Source organism: Spermophilus citellus, assembly GCF_964194105.1.
Source record: "Spermophilus citellus genome assembly, chromosome: 10".
NCBI lineage: Eukaryota > Metazoa > Chordata > Mammalia > Rodentia > Sciuridae > Spermophilus > Spermophilus citellus.
In genome coordinates this window covers 125,595,619-125,620,056 of record NC_138197.1, presented here as the reverse complement: position 1 = coordinate 125,620,056, position 24,438 = coordinate 125,595,619, and the positions used below count along the sequence as shown (strand labels likewise).

The 24,438-nt window shown below is 50.0% G+C and overlaps 2 protein-coding genes across 2 annotated transcripts; both read right to left on the bottom strand.

The window, feature by feature from the left end:
- Nucleotides 1–746: 746 nt before the first annotated feature.
- Nucleotides 747–8,662, bottom strand: LOC308657638 (apolipoprotein L6-like). Its single transcript, XM_081309542.1, has 4 exons — nucleotides 8,634–8,662; nucleotides 7,985–8,092; nucleotides 4,515–5,329; nucleotides 747–3,840 (listed from the first exon to the last, which is right to left on the bottom strand). Exons 2-4 carry the CDS (start codon nucleotides 8,016–8,018, stop codon nucleotides 3,631–3,633), a joined length of 1,059 nt encoding a protein of 352 aa, XP_081165668.1. The 5' UTR covers nucleotides 8,019–8,092; nucleotides 8,634–8,662; the 3' UTR covers nucleotides 747–3,630.
- Nucleotides 8,663–17,968: 9,306 nt separating this feature from the next.
- LOC308657640 (apolipoprotein L6-like) lies at nucleotides 17,969–23,419 on the bottom strand. The gene is made up of 3 exons (XM_081309543.1): nucleotides 23,260–23,419; nucleotides 20,456–21,308; nucleotides 17,969–18,470 (listed from the first exon to the last, which is right to left on the bottom strand). The coding sequence occupies exons 2-3, from the start codon at nucleotides 21,281–21,283 to the stop codon at nucleotides 18,405–18,407; spliced, it is 894 nt and encodes a 297-aa protein (XP_081165669.1). The 5' UTR covers nucleotides 21,284–21,308; nucleotides 23,260–23,419; the 3' UTR covers nucleotides 17,969–18,404.
- Between the last annotated feature and the right edge of the window lie 1,019 nt (nucleotides 23,420–24,438).

Sequence of the window (24,438 nt, the reverse complement as noted above, 5' to 3'; positions counted from 1 at the left end):
TTCTTTGTAGACTAGTCCATAATGTGTTTTTATAATGTTCCCTAGATATTCAAAAAAATACATTCTCTGCTTGTTAAGAACAAATATATGAGTGTAAATCAAGTTTTTGAATTGCATTACAGGTTTAACATCCCTAATTTGAAATTTAAAGTGCCCCCAAATTTCAAACTTTTTGAGTTACCAACATAACACCACTAGTGGGAAACTCCACAACATGAAACTTGTTTCATGCACAAAATTACTTTTAAAAATATTATAAAATTACACAGGCTTTGTGTATAAGGCGGGTATGGAACATAAATAGATTTCATTTTTAGGTTTGAGTCTGACCTATAAGATCTCTCATCATGCATATGCAAATATTCCACATCCACAAAGCCCTGAAATCCAAAATGCCTCTGGCCCCAAGCATTTCTGATAAGATATTGAACCTGAACATGGCAGAAAACGCTTATTTTTCTGTTTCCTATATTGTGGGACGCCACCCATGAAGCTACTTGAGTCGTCTTTTTCTTAGTACTGAGCCATGGGGGACTTAGGTGTCCCCTTGGGAACAGTCCGGGCATTCCTGCCCAAGGCATGAGATATCTGCCGCGACTTACCAATGGGACAGCTCAGAAGGGGCTCACCAGACCCAGAGGAAGTGGGGAGGTGGCGGGGGCTGGGTGGCCTGCAGGACCTGGGTGGAGGGTGAGGATTTCACTGTTGGGGAGACGTAAGGAGGTGAGTGGACTGTTCAGGGGACCCAGGTGGCTAGGAGGGGGCTGGGTGTCTTGGGGTGAAGGGGAAGTGGGGACAGGGACCTACTGAGTTGTCAGGGAAGTGCTATCAGGAGTTGGAGGAGTCTGCAGGACAGAGGGCTTTCCAATGAGAAGCAGGTGGAGGGCAGCAGGAGCTCTCCCTCTCCTCTGACGCTGCCCCAAGAGCCTCAGGATGGATTTGAATTTCTCTTGAGGTACCCCGACCTGTTCCTGAGAGTGGCCCTCCACCTGCGGGCCCAAATGGCGTCCTGGACTTTGTTCAGGTGACACCTATTTCATGGTTGAGGAGACCTAAATCCAGAAGTTGGACCCAGCAAGGAAGGGTCACAGATGGCCCTGGACCCCCATTCTCTGGGTCACCCCCCACCTCCAGCCATTTCACAAAATAAACAAGCTCCCAACTCAACGAAAAATAAATAATAAACGAATAAACAAGGGCTGGGGACCCAGCTCAGTGGTAAAGCACCCCTGGGTTCTCTTTCTAGTACCAAAAACAAAACAAAACAAAAAAAAAAACCATAAAATAAAACCCCAGGTCACAAGATTTACTGACCACTGGGCCATGCCTGTCAGACAGTACCTGACTGTCCCTGTACTCAAAAATCTTCCCCAGATTTCTTAGGGTACAAGGTGTGTAGAGGGTGGCCACTGCCCTCTCAGACGTAGCTCTTTATCTGAGCTATCACAATTGGAGGACTCCAATGTTACGAGACTCCCAAGAATCATACTAAGAAGTTTCAGGCAACAGATGTCCACTCTATTAGTATTGTCGCCCTGCCCCCACTCAGTCCACCTTGTTATTGGGTCCACAATTCCAGGAGGGAAAAGGGACCCTGCCTTTAGGTAAACACTTGGTAATACTGTGTAAATAAAAACTTGAAATAATCTAAAAGTTCGAGAACTGGGAGAGGCCAACAGCCACGGTCCTCTGCTTGGGGTTTCCTTCCCTCTCCTCCCACTTGGTTCCCAAGGAGCCTCCCAGCAGCAGCGGGCCAGGGGCGGGGCCTAGGCTTGGCCAATCCGAGTGGACCAGGGCCTTTCCCCTCCCTCTTCCTCTAGGAACCTGGAGCACCTGGGGCTGGGTGCCCTGTGAAACTGTGAGTCAGAAAAACAAACGGCTGGTGACATTTTTGCTGCATGCTTCCAGACACACGTGAGTCCATGGTATCCCCAAGCTTGTGAAGCCTGTGTGCCAACTAATTCCTTATAAGCCATTTTGAGTTGGTTTTGGGCACTTAAAACATCAATGTCTATCTTTTCCTAATTAAAGGACTGTACATAGCCAGGTGTGGTGGTGCACACCTGCAACTCCAGCTACTGAGGAGGCTGAGCCAGGAGGATCTCCAGTGTGAGGCCAGCCTTGGCAATTAACGAGACACTATCTCAAAAATGGGAGTGGGGCTGGAGATACAGCTCAGCCATTGAGCCCTCAAGGAGCATGCACAAGCAAGGCCAGGTCAGTACTGCAAAAAGAAAAAGAAAAATACTGTATGTAGTCAAGTGAATACTTTGCAACATATTAAACTCTACGAGGCCTTGAACCACCATATAGCCCAGCTCTACCACCCATTGGTATTTGTTTTGAAGAATTAATGCCATCATGCTATCAGCATGCACACCCATGTTCATAGCAGCTCAATTCACAGTAGCCAAACTATGGAACCAGCCTCGGTGTCCATCATCAGAAGAATGGATACAGAAAATGTGGTGTATATACAGAATGGGGCCATAGAGAAAAATGAAATTATGTCATTTTCTGGAAAATGGAAGGAACTTGAGAACGTTATGTTAAGTGAAATAAGCCACACTGAGAAGGTCAAGTGTTGTATGCTTTCTCTCCTGTGAGGAAGCTAGAGAGGAAATAGGAAAAGAAAGGGGTGTGTGTGTGGAGGGGAAAATCTCATGAAAATCAAGGGGAGACCAGTGGAGGAGAGGGACCAGGGTTGGGAGGTGGGGAAGGAGGGGGAAGGGCGGGGGAATGATAATTGGCCAAATATTCCTGTTGTACTGTGTGCATGAACGGATGAGTAACAAGTCCGTCATTATGTACAGATAGTGCACCCATAAAAGATGTGGGAAAACTGCCTATGAAAACCAATGAAGGCATGGAATATTAGATGTTTCTGCTTCGTGAAAGCAGCAGGCACTTCAAAACCCAAAGCAAGAAAAGCACAGAAGGGAATTCCATGCAAGAATAGCAACTGCTGTCACCTTTGGCCAGTGTGGCTTCCTCTTTCTTTTCTTTAAAGAAAAAATCGCATGCAAAGCTCATGGCTGACTCTCAAAACAGCAGCTAAAGCACAGGAAAGCAAAGTCATCTTTGGGTGGGTGGACGGGACCGACAGGGGGACTTGAGCAGTCCTGAGGACATGGGAGGATTTTGGTTGTGGGGGACACAGAGGGCTCCTGGGCCCCCTTCCTTCCTACAGTGATCTGGTGGGGCAGGTTCCAGGGACAGGGACATCCCACTGTGTGCAAACCTGGCTCTGAGCCAGCAGGGACCCTGTGGGGCAGGCCACCTGGTGGAGAGCTAACTTCTCGCTTGTGCTCCCATCAGAAGAATCAGACCCTGCAGAGGACACAGGAGTGAGGCTCTTTATTCTTAGGCTGGAGCAGGAGGGAGGTGGCACTTGGGGGACGGAAATCCTGGCCTGACTCAACCAGAAGACAGAGATTTGTAGTTTGTAGTGCTCCTAATGAAGGCAGGGCCCGGTTCTTGGTGTTGTCCAGTGTTGGTCTGGAGTTTCAGCTGTGCCTCCTGCCGGGGCCCCCAAGCTCCTCTCCACCTGGGTCTCCGCTCCCCGTGACCTTCGATGTGCTGTGAGGGGGGCAGCAGGTTCTGGTCCCTCCGAGTGGCGCTCCTGGGTAACTAGGTTAATTGCTTTGCTTCCCTTGGCCCTGGAACCTGTCCTGCGCCTCGCATGGAGGCTGAGTTTGAGTCTCTGTTGCTTTCCCAAGACAAAAGATTTTGCTCTGTTCTTCTTGTCAAGAGTTCAAGAATTTGTGGGAGGAAATACAAAACAAAACAAACACAACAAAACAAAACGAAACGCAACAACATAGAACGAAAATAGAGTTTCTGGGAGAAAAAAAAAACCAGTACAATTATTACATGTCATTAACTTTAAAATGAAAAGAGCTGAATGCACTGACCACTCCTGAAATCCTAGCTGGGGTGCTGGCCCACTGGGCTCCTAACAGGGGTTTCTTCTTTCTTATTGGCAGGTGGCTGGCTTCTCTGTGCCCTTAAAGGGCTTCTCCGTGTGGTGCTTTGGGGGCAGGGGGCCCCTCTCTAGCTTCTTCCTCCTCTTATGTGGACATTGATCCCATCAGATTAGGGCCTGTCCTTAGGTCTGCATTCAACCCTCGGCACCTCCCCAAGCCCCACCCCCAGCATGCCGCACTGGGCTTAGGCGTTGGATGAATAATTTGAGGGGGACATAACTGAGTCCAGAGCACTCCATATGGCTCAGTGACCTCCCGTGTAAAGCCAGGAAGATACTCTTCCTGGCACGGGGTCCTAAAGGAGCCTTAAGGGAGAGGGAACAGGTGACCAGGTCTGTGCAGGACTGCCATCTCCAGGGGAACCTCTTACAGTTTGGGCCTTCAGGGCCACCATATTCTATGTCCTCAAGGACATCGGTGCCAACTTCACTGCCACACTCACAAGCACACACTCCCTTAAACCCTTCTGGACAACCTTGGTTTCCAAGGATTTGGGCCAAAGCCCCACTTCCCACATTCTGAGCTCACCTGCTGTAGCCGCTCATAATGGTGGCTGTACTGTGTCACCAGCTCTTCCAGCTCCTGGGCCTGGGCCCTTAGTTCTTTGGCCAGCTGTGCCCTCTCTCCACCCTTCAGTTTCTTCCAGGTGTCCGAGAGATTGCACAAATCCCGGACGAGGTGGACAGCCGTCTCTGCACCTCCCTCCAAGAGAGCACTTTTGGTCATTCCCAGAGGTGTGCCATGAAAGGCCTTTTTCACATACTTGCTGGTTTTGTCTGAGACTTTGCCACCTGTCAGGCGATACTTGGCAGCCTTAGCCAAGCTTGGCTTGGCTTGGGCTACCCTGTAGGCACGCCTGCTCTTCCTGAGACTCTTGGAGGTGTCTTGAAACTTGTCCATGATATTAGTAATAGCTGTGAAAACGGACTTCCCATCCACCTGCTCGAACTCTGGCTCACTGGTGGGCTCGTGCCCGGTGGCCTGAGCTTTAACTTTTTTATTGCAGGACTCTTCTATCAGGTGGGTCACATCACTGGTGATCCCAGCTGCTGCCCCCAAAGTTTTGCCGGCAGCTGAAAGTGTCAGGCTTCCTCTTGTGGTCAGTGGAGCAAGGGCAATCCCCAAGAAGCTCATGGCTCTAGAGAAGACAGCTGTGGAGTGGGCCACCATGTTGATCTTGTTGGTTTGTTCAAGGGTAGCATCAATCTCATCTGCCCGGGCACGGAGCTCTCTGATGGTTTTTTCTTGTTCCTGTTTCCACTTGGGGAAATCTTTCAAAAATTGTTCTCTATGATACTTCAAGAAATAGTTTTCTTCATCTGACAGATCTTCATCTGGTGACCCTACGATTTCCAGAGCATCATTGTTATCTCCAAATAAACAGTAAAAGGCGGTGGGTAACACCCCGGGGTTCAATCCCCAGTTAAAGAAAAAAAAATCCTTTTTTCATGATAAGGTGTAAAGGTAAAATTTCTAAGCTGATTCTAAGCTGCAAAAGTCTGAGTTAAAGTGTAAGAGACCAGGCATTGTAAAGTCTCTAAATGGCAAGGCCTGGGCTAAAGAGTAAAAGACCAGGTATTGTTAAAATTCCTCTGCTACCCCCGGAACGTGTAATCCCTGTAGCTGTTAGGACAATACCTGAACTGCCCAGTAAATATTTCTCCTGGTCCCCTGGTTGTTTAATAGCTAAGGGCTCCAAGTAGCTCGGCACGTAAGCATCTAGGTCCCAAAACCAATCAGTTTAAATGTGTACCCTGCTTAGGAGTGACCAATCACCCCTGCCCAGACTGTTCCCGCCAATGAATGTACTAATCATGTCTCGGAGTTGTTGTTCAATTTTCCCGCGCCTCATGATGATTTGTTCTGATGTATGCAAAGCCCCCCCGGCCTCTCCAAAAAGTGTACTTAAGCTCTGCTTGACCTCTGCTCTGGGCTCTGGGCTGCTCTCCCTTCCTGAGTGAGCCTTGAGCCCCAGCATACTGGTTCAATAAAATTCCCCCCTGCTTGTTGCATGAAGCCAGTCTCTTGTGTGGTCTCTTTCTCCGACGCTCCGCCGGACCCTTACAAAGGCATTTATAAAGACTGTATAGATTGTATTCCCAGGGACATATGAATATTAGGTCTGATTTTGTGACTTATAGTGTTTCATAAAATTGAAACCAGAACTAGACAGGCAGATTGGCAAGGGTCGGATCCAGAGAATGGGGGGATGGAAGTGCTCATGACTTGAAGCCTTCCTCCACCTTATCCAGATCGCCTGCCCCAGCTCCAACCTGTTCTAAGGTAACCTGTCCCAGGGATCGACCCTCCCCACAGGGAGTTGTTAATTATGCCCCCTTCCTGCCCAGAACACTCCACCTTGGCACCTCCAGCCCACCTGCCTCTCACCTTTTGGCCACCCCACCCTGCAACTCCTGGGCCCAGTCAGGTAGCAGGACGGAGAGAGATAAGGGGAAGAGAGCAGGAGAACAAAGGAAGCCTAGGACCAATACAAAGGCAAGACTCCTGGACTTGTAGGATGCCAGTCATGGCCGCTCCTCCCTCCTGAGAGAAGTCTATTTTACCCCCTTTTTAAATAAACCCTGCTTCGTATGCTCGCCAGGAGGGCAGGGCTCCAGGAGCCTGGGCGCCGGCTGGGACTTGGGACTGACCTCTGAGTGGGAGGGTCTGGTGGGCCTGAGCCCCCAGCTCGCAGGACCCTGAGGCTAGCCCCTGGTAGGTCACAATTGATTGACTGGAGGACAGCCCTTGGTCCCCACTAAGAAGTGCAGGATTGTTTGGCATGGGAATCTCCTCCCTGGCCCCGGTTCTGGTCACAGAAGTGGACTGGTGTGGGTGTCAAGGACAGCAGCAGAGAGGAACAAGGGTTTCCCATACAATATAAGAACTGAGACCCCATCTGAAGCCCAGCCCACCATCCGCCTGCCTAGGCCAGGGAAGGGAGGAGAAAGGGGCACTGAGATTGACTGATGGATTGATTGCACAAAGGTGCCAGCCACCTAGATCCCTGTGTCCCCAGAGCTGTGAACACCAGAGGATGGGAGGAGGCATTTCCCAGTGTGGCCCAGGCACTGTTCTGGTGTGAATGTGCTGTGTTGAAACTCAGGTTCAAGTTGGATTCTAGTCCTGAGGTTAAAGCCAGGGACAGGGGAGCCCTAGAGGAAGAGAAGTCATGAAGCCAGAATTAAAGACAGGCAGTGTGTGCAGACAGGAACCCAGCAGGAGAGAGGGAAGGCCCTTTCGGGTCTGGGAAGTTGGAGACTGCCCCCAGGTACTGACATGTTCATGCCTTAGAGCCCTTCCTCCACAGCTCTGCTCCAACCCAGGGCTAAGAACCTGTCCCAGGAATTGTCCCTCCCTACAGGGAGTTGTAAACATTGTTCATTCACTTCTCCCTGCTGGCTTCCTTCCCCCATCACTCCATTTAGCCCTTCCCTCTGCCCAGGGGCTTCTCACCTTTTGGCCATTCCACTGAGGACATCTCCTGGGCCTACTCAGGTGTGCAGGAAGGAGAAAGATAAGGGAAAGAAGGCAGGAAGACACAGAAGGTCCAGGATGTGTAAAGGGCAGGACACCCTCACTTCCTGGGATACCAGGATACAAACTAGGGCCCCGTTCTCCCGGGAGAAGTCTGGGTTACGGCCTTCTAAGTAAACCCTGCTCTACGCGCTTGCCTTGACGGCTTCTCCAGTGTTCAGCCTTCATCAGTGAGGAAGCAGGAGCCCAGGAGGAAGGGAAACAGAAAGTCACAGAGGGGAGGCGGCTGGCTCCAGAGAAATGTCTCACAGGTCCTGGAGTCCCCTTGGTTTGGGGACTTGCTTTTGCGTTTGCAGCGCTGGGATCCACCCACGCAGGACAAGGGATCGCCATGACCCGAGACCCCAGCCCACGTGCGTTTTTCAGCATCTGGGCCAGTCTGTTTTCCGTCTTTCTCCCACCAAGCCATCTCTGGGCTCCACTTTCCCAGGGTGAACTGGCTGCACGGGAGGGAAGCCTACCTTTGTAGAATGGAGATGTCCTCCTGATCGCCATGATTGAAGGGTCTCTCTGCTCACCTAGTTCAGAAGGCAGGGTGTGCTGGCTGGCAGGGGAGCTGCTCGCCCTCTCTACAGGGGAAAACAGACCTTCCCCTTAGCAGAGGCACAGGTGGCTGAAGTGGGTTCGAAGCCCCTCCCGTCCGTTTCCAGCTCTGCAGTCTCAGGACTGTCCTCGCTGCCCTCAGTTTCTCTCTTTCTCCCTGAAATCTCTGCAAAATGTCTGTCTCAGTAACTGCCAGGACACCTCCCTGCGTCCTTCATCAAGTAAACAGGACGAAATGATCCTGAATCCAGAGGACGGGACGCTGGGGCTGCATCAGGAGGCAAAGCCAGCTGCAGCTTCTTCCAAGAGGAGCCCCGAAGCTGCGGGGCCCCGGGTTTCTCAGGAGAGGAGCGGAGCCCGGAGCCCTGAGCCCCGAGCTGCACAGTTCCCAGCTGCGGGGAGGCAAAGCCCAGTCGCCCCGAGGACAGCTGTTTGTCCAGAGCCAGGGGTCAGGAGCCAACCCTTGGCACCCGCTCCTTCAGGAGCCCAGCCCCTGCCCTCCCTCCCTAACCTGCAGTCCCTCTGCTCCAGGTCTGGGGGAAAGGGCCACCGCACCTCTGTGCTCACCTCCCTGAGGGTCCCTGGTGCTGCAGCAGCGAGCTGTCCAAGCCACCGCCTCCCAAGATATGCAGGAGACCCTATGGGTGGGGCCGCTGCATGTCAGCTGTTGGGACTTTGGAAAACCAGAAAGAGGCAGGTTCCCGGAAGACCTGGGCTTTCCCGGAAAAGCGCCACTTTTTCTTTCACTTTCACCTCCCACGCGGTGACTGAGCAGGAGGCTGATTTGCAGAATCCAAGCCAGAGGCCGGCTGGGGCATGGCCAGCTCCTGCGAAGCAGCCCGAGGCCACTCCCTCCAGCACAAAGATCAGACACAGCAGCTGCCAGGTGGACCCCGCAGCCCAGAAGCCACTCAGCGCTGCAGTAGGGTGATCAGGCTGCTCAGTTGCCTTAACCTTGGCTCCACATCTGTGGAATGGGATTCCAAACAGCACCTCTGGCTCAGAGCTGCTGTGACCATGCTGTGACCAAGCTGGGCAGCACCCTACAGGGACACCCAGCCCATAGATTAAAAGCAGCTGCCTGTGACAACTATAAAACCCCTTTCTCCCACCACATCTTACATAGGTACACAGCCCTGTGCCAACCCCAGGAGGGAGACTTTAGAGGGCCAGGGACTTGCACCTGTCATTCTTCCATGCAGAGGCTCTGAACCCAGAGACTCAAACAGCTAATTCACTCAGAGGCAAAACCTGACCTGAAGTGGCCCGAATTTTCTTGTGATTTTTCTGTATTCCACTTAATTTGAATACCTTTGGATACTTATTATGCACAGTGCATGATCCTCTACAGAAATGCCTGTGTGTTTGACTCAGGGTGACTGTTGGGGGTTACATAATAAATGACATCCTTGTCTTTTAAAAAAATACTCCAAATTGGGAACTTGGAAATGCTTGTGGTCCCAAGGATTTGGGATACAGGATTGTGGTCTGAATCTCCCGTTTTTCAGATGAGGAGCCTGGGGTGTGCACAGGGTGTGTGGTTTGCCTGGGTCCCCCAGCTGAGCCTGGTGAGCTGGCTCTGTGTCAGTGGGGATGAGCCCACAGCGGGGTTAGGGCTCAGCTCTGTGTCTCTCCAGCAGCCCTGTGCTCGCTGGGCTTGGGGACCATGTGCTGCTGCTACTTATGTGCCCAGAAGTCTCCAGTGCTGACCTCTAGCTGGGGACCCACTGGGGGCTGTGGCTTGTGAAGGGTGTGACCCACCCAGTGTTCCTGTCTCCTGGGATGGTGATGGAGGTCGCTGATGTCCCTGGGTCCTGTGAGCAGGAATGAGAGGCTGGGGGCTGCTGAGCTGGTCTCATAGGGTCCTTTCTTGTCCTGAGCCCCCAGACTTCATAATGTCACCCCTAATCCTTGCCTCACACATTGGGGACCCTCTGAAGAGAGTCTTTGAGAAGAAGCAGGCTGAGGGGCAGTTGAGTTGTCCTCGGCTGCAGCTGTGTTCTGTGGCCACAGCCCCAGGTGCCATGGTTGCTCCTCAGGCCTGGGACCCCCTGCCTCAGAGTAGGAGTGGTCCTGTCCAACAAGTGCCCAGGAGGGACATGTCCACAGCTGCACTCAGGAAATGCCAGGGACTCGGTGACATGGAAACTCGGTGACATCAGAAAAGTGGGGAGTCACCTCACTTCCTCAAATGCACCTACGTTTCCTCAAGTGACCCCAGGCCTGGTGAGAGGGTGACCCTGCCATCAGCCCCTCCTTCTCTGCATGTTTTGCTTTTGGCTGTGACCTGCATCTCTCTGGGAAGAGGCTGTCCACTGTGCTGAGTGGCCCCTGTGCTGTGTCAGCCCATCCCTCCCATGCCTCCTTTGGGGCTGGCAAGAGGATGGGGGGCAGGGAGAATAGCTGGCATCTTGGTCCTTACCTTGTTCTGTTTTGTGTTGCTGCAGCAGGACACAGTCAGCCCTCCATGTCCACAGGGGCCATGTCCCTGGGCTCATCCTACTGAGAGACAAAAATATTTTTTAAAAATTGCATCTGACCTTTCCCAAAAGATAGAGTTTAACACGTCTGTGTACAATTGTTGCTGAAAGCTCAGTCCTTGCCCCCATGCCAATATAATAATGAGGACACTGTTTTGAGATAAAGGAAAAAGAAGGTTTACTGCCTTGAAACAAAGGAGAAACACGGGGGACTCCTGTCCCAAAGGCTGTGGTTCTGTCCATCATGAAGAAGAGGGGGCTTTTAAAGGTCGACTCAAAGGCGACACTCCACGAGTTCTCTGTTGGCATTGTAACTCACCTGTTAATTCGGGACATAGTCATTGCTGAGGTCTCCTGGTACCGTCCCTAGAGGCTGGATGACTTCATTCTCGTGATGGGTATGAACTCAGGGACAGATAACTGTCCAGGATGGGAAACAAAGGTAATCCTGTTTCTCCTGAGACTAGGGAGAGGGAGAGATTAGGGAGTGGAGGGAGAGAGGAAGAGCAAGAGAAACGTCCACTTAAAAAAACAAGTTGCAGTGGCAGAGCAGCAAGGGCTACATTCACAGCATAGAGTGGACCCTGTTACAATTCCCCACCGTCAATTTATACCTTCCATTTCTATGAAAAATGGGCTACGACATCTCCAAGCTGCTTCCTGCTGAAGGAGATGAAGTTGAGGGAAGTGATCCAAAGTCCTTGTTCTCTATCAGGTGGGGCATGGACAGTTAAGGTCTTTCAGCATCAGAGCAGTCCAGGGGTCCAGAATGGCAGATGGCAGGTGACTGGACAAGGCACACATAGGGCAGGGATCATGCTAAGACAATAATAAAGAGAGCAAAACAGTACTTTTTTTTGTAAATAATTAGCTCAAAAGCAATTAGTATTTCAGCTGGTCTCTGAAAACCCTAAGGACAGTGACTCAATCTTTATCAGTGAAAAACAGTTTGTCAATATAGGAGGTGAGGAAGATTTATAGGTGTATGACATCATGCTCCAATTGACTCAGGAAAAACATGACTCCAGAGTCCTTTGTGATCATTATTATTAGGTACTGCCACACCAGATGCTTCCTTGACAGCCCCCAGCTTTACTTATTTTAGGTAAGGCTGACACAAGTGTACATCTTAAATACATTAAGAAAGCCCATTGGTTTTGCTTTTAAATGTCCATGTAGGACTGTCCTTTTAGGGTATACTCTCTTGCTATGTATTTAAGAGCAAAACTGACCTTGTTTCTATCTACTCTTCAGAGTGACCTGAGATTCCTCAGAGATCACCCTTGGGGACATGTGTGAAGCCTCCTGGCTCCTTTAGCTTTCCTCTATCTGGGGTGCCACTTGCCAGGATGAATCAGGATCCTGCTGAACACATGTGGCTTCTCTTGGAAGCATCAGAGACATTTTCATCTCCAATGACCCTCCACTTTGCAGAATGTGCACTGGTTGGCTTCCTGTTCTCTAGGGTGCTCTCCATCTCCCTGATCAGCAGATCCGGTGACTCACAGGCCCAGAGAGGAGTCCTGTTGTTCTCTGGGTCCCAGTTGTCCTTAGAGGTTAAGGGCCAAAATGTTGTCTGCTTTTTCCTTGGCCCCTTTACTTCCTTGACTTTGGTCTCCAAGTTTTTGATTGTAAACACCCAGCAAGCCACTTTCACTAAGCTTAAAGAGGAAATAACACATTATAGATTCAACATCTATAATTTTACAGATACCCCTTTCATTTAATTTGGGTCAGTATTAGTACTGGAAGTCAGCATTACATACTGTCTATCCTGTAGGTGATGGCTTATTATCTCAAATTAACCCAGGTTGTTGTTGTTGGGGTGGTGTATGTGTGTGTGTGTGTTTGGAGTAGTACCTCTGTGCAACATTAACAGGCAATAGTTATAAAGTTTACAAGGAAAAATTAAATTAAATTAAAAGAGAAAAGCATATTTAGTTTATGTATTAACTGTGAACCAAGAAAAATGACTTTTATTATCTGTACTTTTACTTAGTTACATATTATATCCCCTGTTTGAGATCACAGTACTCTTTATAACAAAAATCAGTCTTTTGAACACAACTTTAAATCTGAAGTCTATTCTATTTTGGAGCCATTCTAACATGGGGCAAGGTGGGAGGCAGAGACTTATCTCAGGTGAGGTGGGGTTCTCGAAAAAAAATGGAATCAAAGAGAGGCTAATCGAGCTTTTACCTTTCTTTCTGTGGAAAAGGTTTGAGAATGCTTACATGTTTTTACAGTGTTACCTTTAAATAGATCAGGATCTCCTTATTATTAACATCCCAAAATGCATTTAAATCCCAATTTCATTGTGAAGAATTACACAAAGTTGTACATATAACTTATTGACAACAGTCTACTTTATCCATCTGTAAAACTGATATCAAACGATATGAATAAATACCAACCAAATTTGTTATTTCTATACAATTCTAAGACTTGTGCTACAGAAATCATTTTAGTTTGGATAATACCAACTTGGCAAAGTGCTCTCCTAAACTTTTCATTTATCTAAGTTTAACTTTTAAAGCCCAATTTAGAATCCAAAGTGTATAGTAACAATAATCACAGGCCTGCATGTGTTAACAAAAATCAAAGGGTAGCCTTAAATCTCTTATACATTTAGGAAACAGTGTTAATGACCAGAAATTGGCTTACTCAAAGCAAACAAACATAAGACAGGTTTTTAAATGACAGTGTGGCCCTTCTATGCCAGATAAGTATAAATGTATAAAAGAGAGCACTTATTGGTCATCTAGCTGGCAAACATACAGAAACTTTCATTTTATAAACTTTTATATAACACGTAGACAAGGCTTAGAGAGGTAACATTCTCAGATGCCTACATATAGCCAGTCACATATATTTCAGGTGTTAACAATATTGTTTTAACTTAAGTAACAATTTATGGTTTGACCAGTTACAAAGTAATCATTTAAGAGTTTAAAACAGGAACAAACCCTAATTCCTTTAATACTTAGTTTCACAAATAATAAAATCAACAAATACAAGAAATTTTGTTTATATAAGAGCAGATCTGAGTTTCAGACTTTGTTTCCTATCTGTACATTAAAATTCAAATAACTTTAATGACTGTGCTAATTATAGCCAATTTAAACACAAACAAACTTTTTGAGATTTACCTTCCACAAACCTTCTGCAACTTACTTAGACAATCACAACCTTACATATTAGTTTTGTCCCCTTTCATGTTGGACTTTGGGGCAGAGCCCGGGAGCAACAGTTAATAGGGGAGAGTAGCAGTGAGCCGGCCCCAGGGCTCTGAATCCCAGGCCTGGCTGTCCAGACCCTTGTCCCACAGCAAGTCCTGGCCCTCAATTACTCCCCTCTGTCTGTAAAGATCAAGTGTGTGACCTTGACCATGGCACACCAATCTTCCCTGTGTGTGGATGCACAGGCACAGGACTTGACTGTCATGGGAGGCTGGAGAGACTCTTGACACTGCTCCCACCTCAAGTGACAAATGGTGCTTGTCCTCCCAGGTTTGGAGGGCTGGGAGCCATCATGTGTAGAGTGTTCCTTGTGGAGTCCTGTGCTGGGGACATTGCACACCTCATCTCTTGGGTCCCAAGGCCCCTTCCATGAGTCAGGGAGCTTTCGCCCAGTCTATCATTACCAAGGCTGAGACTCCTGGGCTCAGGGATCACCCAAGGTCACAGTGTCTGAGACCAGGCAAGCTGGGGTTGGAGCCCAGGTGTGACGCAGTTCCCCTTCCCCACAGCACGTCTCAGAAGCCCACATCTCTCTTCTACTTATGAAGAAAAATTTGAGTTTGGCAGAACACTCCTTGTGGCCCTTGAGCCTGGCCACGCATGGGGTGGACAAGGGCAGGGGCTGGAATGCAGGTAAAGGACATGCAAGAGGCAAATTTAGTTAGCAGTTCAGTGAGCACGTCCAAAGTAACAAGCTCATCTTGGCCTGGTGTAAGGAAAAATGGGCATTTCTTGGAAGGCTATTGATCTACCTTGGTTTGGTTTTGTTTTTCATTTTTTATTGTTAGTCTTTTTGTTCCAGGGATTGAATCCACAGGTGCTTAACCACTGAGCAATCCCCAGCCCTTCTTACCTTTTATTTTGACACAGGGTCTCACTAAGTTCCTTAAGGCCTCGCTAAGTTGCTGAGGTTGGGTTTGAACTCCCATCCTCGTGCCTCAGCCTCCAGAGCTGCTGGGATTATAGGCATGTGTCGTTGTGCCTGCCCAGCTTGGTTTTTATACTGCCCAGGTCACAACCCTTTAGTGCATTGTGAAATCAGTGTAGTGGGTCTCAGTGGTCCCAAGAGGAAATGGCGTAGAATGAAAATTACCAGCATGTGCCATATATAACGAGGACAAGTGGCAGCCACCTGTTGTCCCTGAGCTGAGCTTGCTCCCCCCACCTGGAGTGATGAGGGTCCCAGTCTAGCACACACACAAAAGCTGTGCAAGACAAGTGGCCTTTAACCTTGCTCTGCAAGGGACCAGCTTCAAGTCCTGCCTGGGTAACCCCCTGAAATCTGGTACCCTGGCCTTATTTGATGAATAACATTCCATCCAACCTCCTTTCATGTGTCCCCCCCCCATAAAAATAAAGAGAATCCAAGTACATGCTCTCTTTCCAGTGGACCCTTAAAGTCACAGAGCCATCCCTGATACCCTCAAAAGGTATTTCTGTGTGATGCATGAGGTTTTTTTTTTTTCTGTTTTCTTAGGTTAAGGTCGTTGCTAGCTCTTGTGAACCCAGCTCGGATCCCCAGTCCGGCCAGCTGGAGATAAGGGCATAGGTATTATTTCATGAAAATAATGTGCCCGTGGCCGCAGTGCATACGGGGACCTCTGTGTACATGTGCATGCTCTGGACTCAGGGTGACATGGTCACACCTAGAGTGTCTGGGTGCTCCTGACATGCTCAAAGATTCCAGGGAGAGTCTACAGAGTATCAGGCAGCTCCAGGTGCAGGGACCAGGGTCCATGCTAGGTCCCTCTCCCACCCTTTTTATACTCCCCCTGCAGGTGGGCTTCATGGACAGCAGAGACCCCAGTATCCATCCTGTTCCAATTCATGTCTTCCCAGCCCTGGATTGTCCACTTAAAAAAAACAAGCTGTTGTGGCAGAGCAGCAAGGGCTACATTCAAAGCATACAATGGACCACTGTTATATTTCCCCACAGTCAATGTCTACCTTCCATTTCTATGCAAAGTAGGCGACAACATCTCCAAATTTCTTTGTGCTGAAAGAGGGTGAAGTTGGGGTTAGCAACCCAAAGTCCTTGTTCTCTACCAGTTGGGGCGTGGACAGTTAAGAGCACTCAGCATCAGAGCAGTCCAGAGGTCCACAGTGGCCGGTGACAGGTGAGTGGACAAGGCATACATAGGGCAGGGATCATGATAAGGCAGCAATAAACAAGGCAGCAAAGTATTACTTTCTTTGTAAACAATTAGCACAGAAGCAATTAATATTTCAGCCAGTTTCTGAAAACTATGAGCACATATCAGTGAAAAACAGAGTTTATCAATAGAGGAGGTTGAAAAGATTTGTAGGTGTATGAGGTCAGGCTCCAATTGACTCAGGAAAAACTTGGGACTCTAGAGTTCTCTGTGATCATTGTTATTGGATACTCCTATACAACATCCCTTCCTTCATAGCCCAAAGCTTGTGGTAGGGCTGACAAAAATGTACATCTTAAGTTACACAAAAAACTAATTGTTTTTCCTTTTTAATGTCCATGTAGGACTGTTCTTAGGCTCTACTCTCCTGCCAGGTGTTTAAGACCAGTTGGTCAAAACTGACCTTGTACCTATCTACTCTTCAGTCACTTGAGATTCCTCAGAGATCACCCTTGGGACATGTGTGAAGCCTCCTGGCTCCTTTAGCTTTCCTGTATCCTGCCACTTGCCAGGATAAGTCAGGGTCCAGCTGAACATATGTGGCTTCTCTTGGAAGCATCAGAGACATTTTCATCTCCAGTGACTCTCCGATTTGCAGAATGTGCACTGGTTGGCTTCCTGTTCTCTAGGGTGCTCTCCATCTCCCTGATCAGCAGATCCGGCGACTCACTAGAGTTGCAGGGCCCAGGGAGGGGTCCTGTCATTCTCTGGGTCCTGGCTGACCTTTAGAGGGTAAGGGCGAAAATGTTGGCTGCTTTTTCCTTGGCCCTTTTACTTCCTTGATTTGGTCTCCAACTTTTTGATTGTAAATAGCCAGCAGGAAAGTTTCACCAGGCTTAAAAAAGGAATAACGGATTATGACTTCAGCATTTATAATTTTACAGGTACCCCTTTCATTTAATTGAAGTCAGTATTAGTACTGGAAGTCAGCATTACATACTGTCTGTCCTGTAGGTGATGGCTTATTATCTCAAATTAACCATGGTTGTTTGTTTGTTTGTTTTCAATAAGCAGTACCTCTGCAAAACACTAAAAGGCAACAGTTACAAAGTTTACAAGGAAAATACAAAATGAATTAACAGAGCAAAAACACTTATTCAGTTTGTGTAATAACTATGAACCAAAAAAATGGCTTTTATAATCTTGAACCTTTACTTAGTTACATATTATATTCTTATATATTATATATTGCTTTCTCTCCTGTGTGGAAGCTAGAGAGGAAATAGGAAAAGAAAGGGGTGTGTGTGTGGGGAAATCTCATGAAAATCAAGGGGAGACCAGTGGAGGAGAGGGACCAGGGTTGGGAGGTGGGGAAGGAGGGGGAAGGGCGGGGGAGTGATAATTGGCCAAATAGTCCTGTTGTACTGTGTGCATGAACGGATGAGTAACAAGTCCGTCATTATGTACAGATAGCGCACCCATAAAAGATGTGGGAAAACTGCCTATGAAAACCAATGAAGGCATGGAATAGTAGATGTTTCTGCTTCGTGAAAGCAGCAGGATGATAAGTGACAGCTCTGTAGACAAATGAGGGACTGGGAATAGAGAGAAACGCCAATCACGCGGCCTGCAGGGAGGGTCTTGCAAAGCCAGCACTTCAAAACCCAAAGCAAGAAAAGCACAGAAGGGAATTCCATGCAAGAATAGCAACTGCTGTCACCTTTGGCCAGTGTGGCTTCCTCTTTCTTTTCTTCAAAGAAAAAATCGCATGCAAAGCTCATGGCTGACTCTCAAAACAGCAGCTAAAGCACAGGAAAGCAAAGTCATCTTTGGGTGGGTGGACGGGACCGACAGGGGGACTTGAGCAGTCCTGAGGACATGGGAGGATTTTGGTTGTGGGGGACACAGAGGGCTCCTGGGCCCCCTTCCTTCCTACAGTGATCTGGTGGGGCAGGTTCCAGGGACAGGGACATCCCACTGTGTGCAAACCTGGCTCTGAGCCAGCAGGGACCCTGTGGGGCAGGCCACCTGGTGGAGAGCTAACTTCTCGCTTGTGCTCCCATCAGAAGAATCAGACCCTGCAGAGGACACAGGAGTGAGGCTCTTTATTCTTAGGCTGGAGCAGGAGGGAGGTGGCACTTGGGGGACGGAAATCCTGGCCTGACTCAACCAGAAGACAGAGATTTGTAGTTTGTAGTGCTCCTAATGAAGGCAGGGCCCGGTTCTTGGCGTTGTCCAGTGTTGGTCTGGAGTTTCAGCTGTGCCTCCTGCCGGGGCCCCCAAGCTCCTCTCCACCTGGGTCTCCGCTCCCCGTGACCTTCGCTGTGCTGTGAGGGGAGGCAGCACTGTTCCATCCAGTGGCGCTCAGGGGTAACTAGGGTCACGGCTTTGCTTCCCTTGGCCCTGGAACCTGTCCCCGGGGATCCTGCTTTCCTGCGCCTTGGTTGGAGGCTGAGTTTAAGTCTCCGTCCCTTTCCCAAGATAAAAGATTTTGTTCTGTTCTTCTTTTCAAGAGTTCAATAATTTCTAGAAGAAAAAACAAACAAAACAAAACAAGACAAAACAAAACAACACAGAACGAAAATAGATTTTCTGGGGAAAAAAAAAAACAGAGTACCATTATTACATATTGTTGAACTTTAAAAATGAAAAGAGCTAAATGCACTGACCACTCCTGTAATCCTAGCTATGGGGCAGGCTGAGGCAGGACATCCCAAGGTCACGGCCAGCCTGATCAGTTACTGATACCCTGGCTCAAAATGAAAAGGACTGGGGTTTACCTCAGGATAAAAGTGCACCTGGGCTCAGTCCCCAGAAAGAGACAGACAGAAAGAGAGAAAGAGAGACAGGGTGGGGGTGGATCAGAAGAAACAAAGAAAATCTTTGGGAACTTGGTGCTAGGCCCTGAATATTTGTGTTCCCCAAATTTCACAGGTCAACCCCTAACCCCCAAGTGTTGGTCCTAGGGGGCGGGGCCTTGGGATGGTGACAGGCCATGAGGGCGGGGCCTCACCTGTGGGACTGGCTCCTATGAGAGGGCCCTGAGGGTCATGCTTACCCCTCCGTCCAGGTGAGGAAGGACAAGAAGGGGCCTTCTGTGACGCAGAGGGAGCCTCCCCAGCACCAAGCCTGCCTCTGCAGGCACCTGGACCTTGGCCATGCAGCCTCCAGAACTGGGCAGGACACATTTCTGTTGTTCACAAATCACCTGGTCTACAGACACTGTTAGAGCAGCTGGAGCAGAGGGGGACACTGGCCAGCCACGTCACCCCATCAGGCTGGTCTTGGCTGCCATGATGGAAGGCCACAGAGAGAGTGGTTCATACAGCTGACACGTAGTTCCCAGAGTTCCAGAGGCGCCTGGCCCAGGTCAGGGTGCTGCCCAGGTTAGGGTGCTGGCCAGGTCAGGGTGCTGCCCAGGTCAGGGTGCTGCCCAGGTCAAGGTGCCACCCAGGTCAGGGTGCTGGCCCAGGTCAGGGTGCTGCCCAGGTCAGGGTGCTGCCCAGGTCAGGGTGCTGCCCAGGTCAGGGTGCTGGCCCACTGGGCTGCCAACAGGGGTTTCTTCTTTCTTATTGGCAGGTGGCTGCCTTCTCTGTACCCTCAAAGGGCTTCTCTGTGTGGTGCTGATAAACCCAGCCTAATTCCCTCTTAAGATGAGGAGCCATCTTTCCTAATATAGTAAAGACAAGCTAATCTTGGCTTTACTGTAAATTACTGCGATTTCTACACTTGCTTGGAATGCCTGCCCGTGCCTTGGACTCACCCGTGCCTGGCTCTCCCTGACCAGATAGCAACCCTCTCTGAAACTCTAGTGGCGCCTCATAAATTCTGAAGTTGGGATCTAAATTTACCCCCTAAGTGCTGGACCATTAAGCTACTACCTGCCTTTGTGTTATTCTTGTCAAAATTCTGTTATCTGTAAGTTCTCAAGATGCCCCCCACTTTTTGCATATTTCTGTGCTATAAAACTGTGCTCCTGAAGAGCTGCGGGGCTGTCTTCAGTTCCCACAGGTTTCAGGAGAGGCAGCCTGGTTGGTCGGAAGTACAAGCTTGCTTTAATTTGATTTCAATTGGAGTCGGTGGTCTTTTCTTTGCATCGTGGTTTAACAGTGCTTGGGGGGCAGAGAGGAGTTTCTCTAGTTTCTTCCTCCTCTTGTATGGATACTGATCCCATCAGATAGGGCCTGTCCTTAGGTCTGCACCCAACCCTTGTCACCTCCCCTCCCTCCCATCCAGATGTACTGGGCTTAGGCTTTTGATGAATAATTTGAGGGGGAGATAACTCAGCCCAGAGAACTCCCTATGGCTCATGACTTCCTCTGTAGAGTCAGGAAGACCCTTTTCCTGGTACAGGGTCCAGGAGTCTCAGGGAGAAGCAACAGGTGACGAGGTCTGTGCAGGACAGCCTCATCTCCAGGGTTACTTGATACTGTTTGGACCTTAGGGCCACCATATGCTATGTCCTCAGGCCAAACATCACTACTACACAGGTTGTCCCTTAAACCTTTCTGCCCAACCTGGGTTTCCATGGATTTGGGTCGATGCCCCTCCTCACCCTTCCAAAATCCTGAGCTCACCTGCCGCAGCTGCTCAAAGCAGTGGCTGTATCTTATCACCTCCTCTTCCAGCTCCTGGGCCAAGTCCCTTAGATCCTCTGCCAGCTGTGCCCTGTCTCCATCCTTCAGTTTCTTCCAATCCTCGGAGAAATTGTATAAATCCCAGAGAAGGAAGAGGGCGGCCGCTCCACCTCCCTTCAAGAGAGACGTTTTTGTCATTGCCAGTGGCGTGCCCTCGAAGGCCCTTTGCACATGCCTGCTGGTTCGGGTTGACACTCGGCCACCTTTTATAAGATCCTTGGCAGCCTTGGCCAACCTTGGCTTGGCTCTGGCTGCCCGGTAGGCTTGCTTGTTCCTCTTGAGAACACGGATGGTTTCTCCGACCTTGGAGAGGATCTCAGTAAGAGCTGTGAGACAGGCCGATTCCTCGCCATCCACCTGCTCCAGCTCTGGCTCCCTGGAGGGCTGCAGGAAGTGGGCATGGGCTTTGACCTTTTTATTGAGGGAACGTTCTATCAGGTGGGTCACAGCACTGGTGACTCCAGCTGCTGCCCCCAAAGTTTGGCTAGCAGCTGTAAGCCCCAGGCTTCCTCCTGCGGTTACTGGGGCGAGGGCAATTCCCGCAATGCTCAGGAACCCAGAGAGGATGGCAGCAGAGGTGGCCACTATGTTGACCTTGCTGGTTATCTTGTGGGTGGTGTCCACCTCGTCTGCTAGGGCGCAGAGCTGTTTAATGGCTTCTTCTTGTTTCTGTCTCCACTTGGGGAACTCATTCAAAATATCTTTTCCAAAATATTCCCAAAGCAGCTCTTCATCATCTTCCAGATCTCCATCTAGTGGTTCCACCATCTCACACAGAGCTTCGTCCTGGTCCCTGTGGATGATGGAGTAAAGACGGGGCTTCAACCTTCCAGAAGGAAAAGCTCAGCTCCTATTCTGGCCCCGTGGCTCAGGTTATTCTGCTCCCCCCAACATTGAACCCCTGGGCATCTCCCTGAAAAGTCCCCTGCAAAATTCCAGAGTGTCACTGAGAGGTTCAACCTGTGCAGGAAGCTGTAGGGTCCATGAAGAGAAGAAATGTGGGAGGGACGCCTGGGGAACAACAGATGGGACAGGCAGATCTGTCCTGAGGACATTTCCAGCCGTGCTTCAAGGAACCAGAGCACCATAGTGGAGGAGGGGCAGAGAGAAGATGCTAGAATGTTGGTTGAGGAAAGGAATGTGAGACTAATGGAGGGGGGAGCTGGGGTAACTAGGAGAGAGAGGAGGCCAGGCGAGAGCCACGTGTAGAGGACAATGAGCGTGCGGAGGGCCCTGGGCCAGACTGGACAGGACCTCCTGCCCGTCAACACCCTTGACCTGGGCCACTCTGGCAGCCTCTTGCTCTATGAGAAGCTGCACACCGACAGGGTCAATATAAGTCATGATTGATGTTCTGGAAGGTCTCGTGGCCCTTGGCCACCTTCCTGGCCCCTCAGCAGATGGGGCTGCTCCTTCGTGGAAGAGATTTGGGATGGGCCAGAGGTTCCCTGGCATCTCACGGGGCACGGGGCACAGGGCCAGGTGATTTGTGAACAACAAAAATGTGTCCTGCCCAGTTCTGGAGGCTGCATGGCCAAGGTCCAGGTGCCTGCAGAGGCAGGCTTGGTGCTGGGGAGGGCTCCCTCTGCGTCAGACTTAACGGAGAGGTTTTGGACGTTTAATCCCTCCCCCACTCCTTCCATAGAACACTGCAAGGGTTAAACATAGTGAATTATTTCTGGAATTTTCCACTTAACCATGAAAAGCAAAACTGGGAATATGGGGTCCTACTGTACACTCTCAAGTCATTGCCACCCATATCAAGCTGTAGGGTGTGGTGGCATACACCTAAAACAGCTACTCAGAAAGCTGAGGATCACCAGTTCCAGGCAAGCCCCTGCAACTTAGGGAGATCCTGTCTCACAATAAAAAGAGCTAGGGATATACCTCAGTGGTAGAGCTCCCCTGAATTCAGTCCCCAGTGCCACAAGTTAGTGCTGGGAAAGCTTGCAGAGAGGTAAGAAGGGCTCTAAGGAAGGTGACAATGAGGAAAATGGAGAGGAGCCGGCCACTTCCGTGTCTCCTGCCTTTAGGAGAGGATCTGAACAGATGACTCTGGTTATAAAATAAAAGAAAGCACTCACAAGACTTCAGAAGAAAGCCACCTGGGCAGGGGGCATGCCACCTATCCTGCACAGGACATATCCCCTAGTTTGTAGGCCTGGTGCTGCCCTGCATTGTGTCCTGGCCCTTCTTCTGTTGGGGTACAGAACCAGCAGGCTGGGGCCTTAGCAGAGGCACAGGTGGCTGAAGTGGGTTCGAAGCCCCTCCCGTCCCTTTCCAGCTCTGCAGTCTCAGGACTGTCCTCGCTGCCCTCAGTTTCTCTCTTTCTCCCTGAAATCTCTGCAAAATGTCTGTCTCAGTAACTGCCAGGACACCTCCCTGCGTCCTTCATCAAGTAAACAGGACGAAATAATCCTGAATCCAGAGGACGGGACGCGGGGGCTGCATCAGGAGGCGAAGCCAGCTGCAGCTTCTTCCAAGAGGAGCCCCGAAGCTGCGGGGCCCCGGGTTTCTCAGGAGAGGAGCGGAGCCCGGAGCCCTGAGCCCTGAGCTGCACAGTTCCCAGCTGCGGGGAGGCAAAGCCCAGTCGCCCCGAGGACAGCTGTTTGTCCAGAGCCAGGGGTCAGGAGCCAACCCTTGGCACCCGCTCCTTCAGGAGCCCAGCCCCTGCCCTCCCTCCCTAACCTGCAGTCCCTCTGCTCCAGGTCTGGGGGAAAGGGCCACCGCACCTCTGTGCTCACCTCCCTGAGGGTCCCTGGTGCTGCAGCAGCGAGCTGGGAACAGGGACAGAGGCAGAGGCAGTGGCCTGTCCAAGCCACCGCCTCCCAGGACAAGCCAGGCACCAGCTAGAGGCAGGTTCCCAGAAGACCTGGGCTTTCCCGGAAAAGCGCCACTTTTTCTTTCACTTTCTTGCCTCCCACCCGGTGACTGAGCAGGAGGCTGATTGGCAGAATCCAAGCCAGAGGCCGGCTGGGGCATGGCCAGCTCCTGCGAAGCAGCCCGAGGCCCCTCCCTCCAGCTCAGAGAAGAGCAGAGGCGGCAGCTGCTGGACCATGTCATGGAGCCATGGGTCCTGCCAGGTGGACCCCGCAGCCCAGAAGCCACTCAGCGCTGCAGTGAGGTGAGCAGGCTGCTCAGTTGCCTTGGCCTTGGCTCCACATCTGTGGAACCTCTGGCTCTGAGCTGCTGTGACCAGGCTGTGACCAAGCTGGGCAGCACCTGCAGGGACAACCAGCCTATGGATCAAAGGCCGCTGCCTGTGACAACTATAAAACCCCTTTCTCCCACCACATCTTACATAGGTACACAGCCCTGTCCCAACCCTCGGAGGGAGACTTTAGAGTTTCAGGAACTTGCACCTGTCATTCTTCCATGCAGATGCTCTGAGCCCAGAGACTTAAACAGCTAATTCACTCCAGGGCAAAACCTGACTTGAAGTGGCCCGAATTTTCTTGTGATTTTTCTGTATTCCACTTAATTTGAATATCTTTGGATATTTCTACAGAAATGCCTGTGTTTGACTCAGGGTGACTGCTGGGGGTTACATAATAAATGACAATCCAATTAGGAGGACATGGTTTTAAGATAAAGGAAAAAGAAGTTGTATTGCTTTGCTAGCAAAGAAGCAGCACCGGTAATTCCTGTACCAAAGGCTATGAATCTATCCGTAAGCAGGAATAGGGGGCTTTTAAAGAGGTGTTTCCAAGGCGACATTCCACGTGTTCTCTGTCGGCATTGTAATTCACCTGTTAATTTGGGACATAGTCATTGCTGAGGTCTTCTGGAACCATCCCCAGAGTCAGGATGACTTCAATCCTATGGTGGGTGTGAACTCAGGGACAGATAACTGTGTGGGATGGGGAATAAAGGTAATCCTGTTTCCCCTGACATTAGGAAGGGGAGAGAATAGGGAGTGGAGG

What these genes read in the sequence shown, in the direction of transcription:
- LOC308657638 (XM_081309542.1), bottom strand. Translation starts at nt 8,018, where the DNA reads ATGGCGATCAGGAGGACATCTCCATTCTACAAAG. An exon ending in GACATCTCCATTCTACAAAG is followed by an intron (nt 5,330 to 7,984) that starts GTAGGCTTCCCT and finishes TGGAAATCGTAG; the next exon opens with GGTCACCAGATGAAGATCTG. An exon ending in ATTATGAGCGGCTACAGCAG is followed by an intron (nt 3,841 to 4,514) that starts GTGAGCTCAGAA and finishes TTTTTCTCCCAG; the next exon opens with AAACTCTATTTTCGTTCTAT.
- LOC308657640 (XM_081309543.1), bottom strand. Translation starts at nt 21,283, where the DNA reads ATGGTGGAACCACTAGATGGAGATCTGGAAGATGATGAAGAGCTGCTT. An exon ending in GCTTTGAGCAGCTGCGGCAG is followed by an intron (nt 18,471 to 20,455) that starts GTGAGCTCAGGA and finishes TTTTTTCCCCAG; the next exon opens with AAAATCTATTTTCGTTCTGT.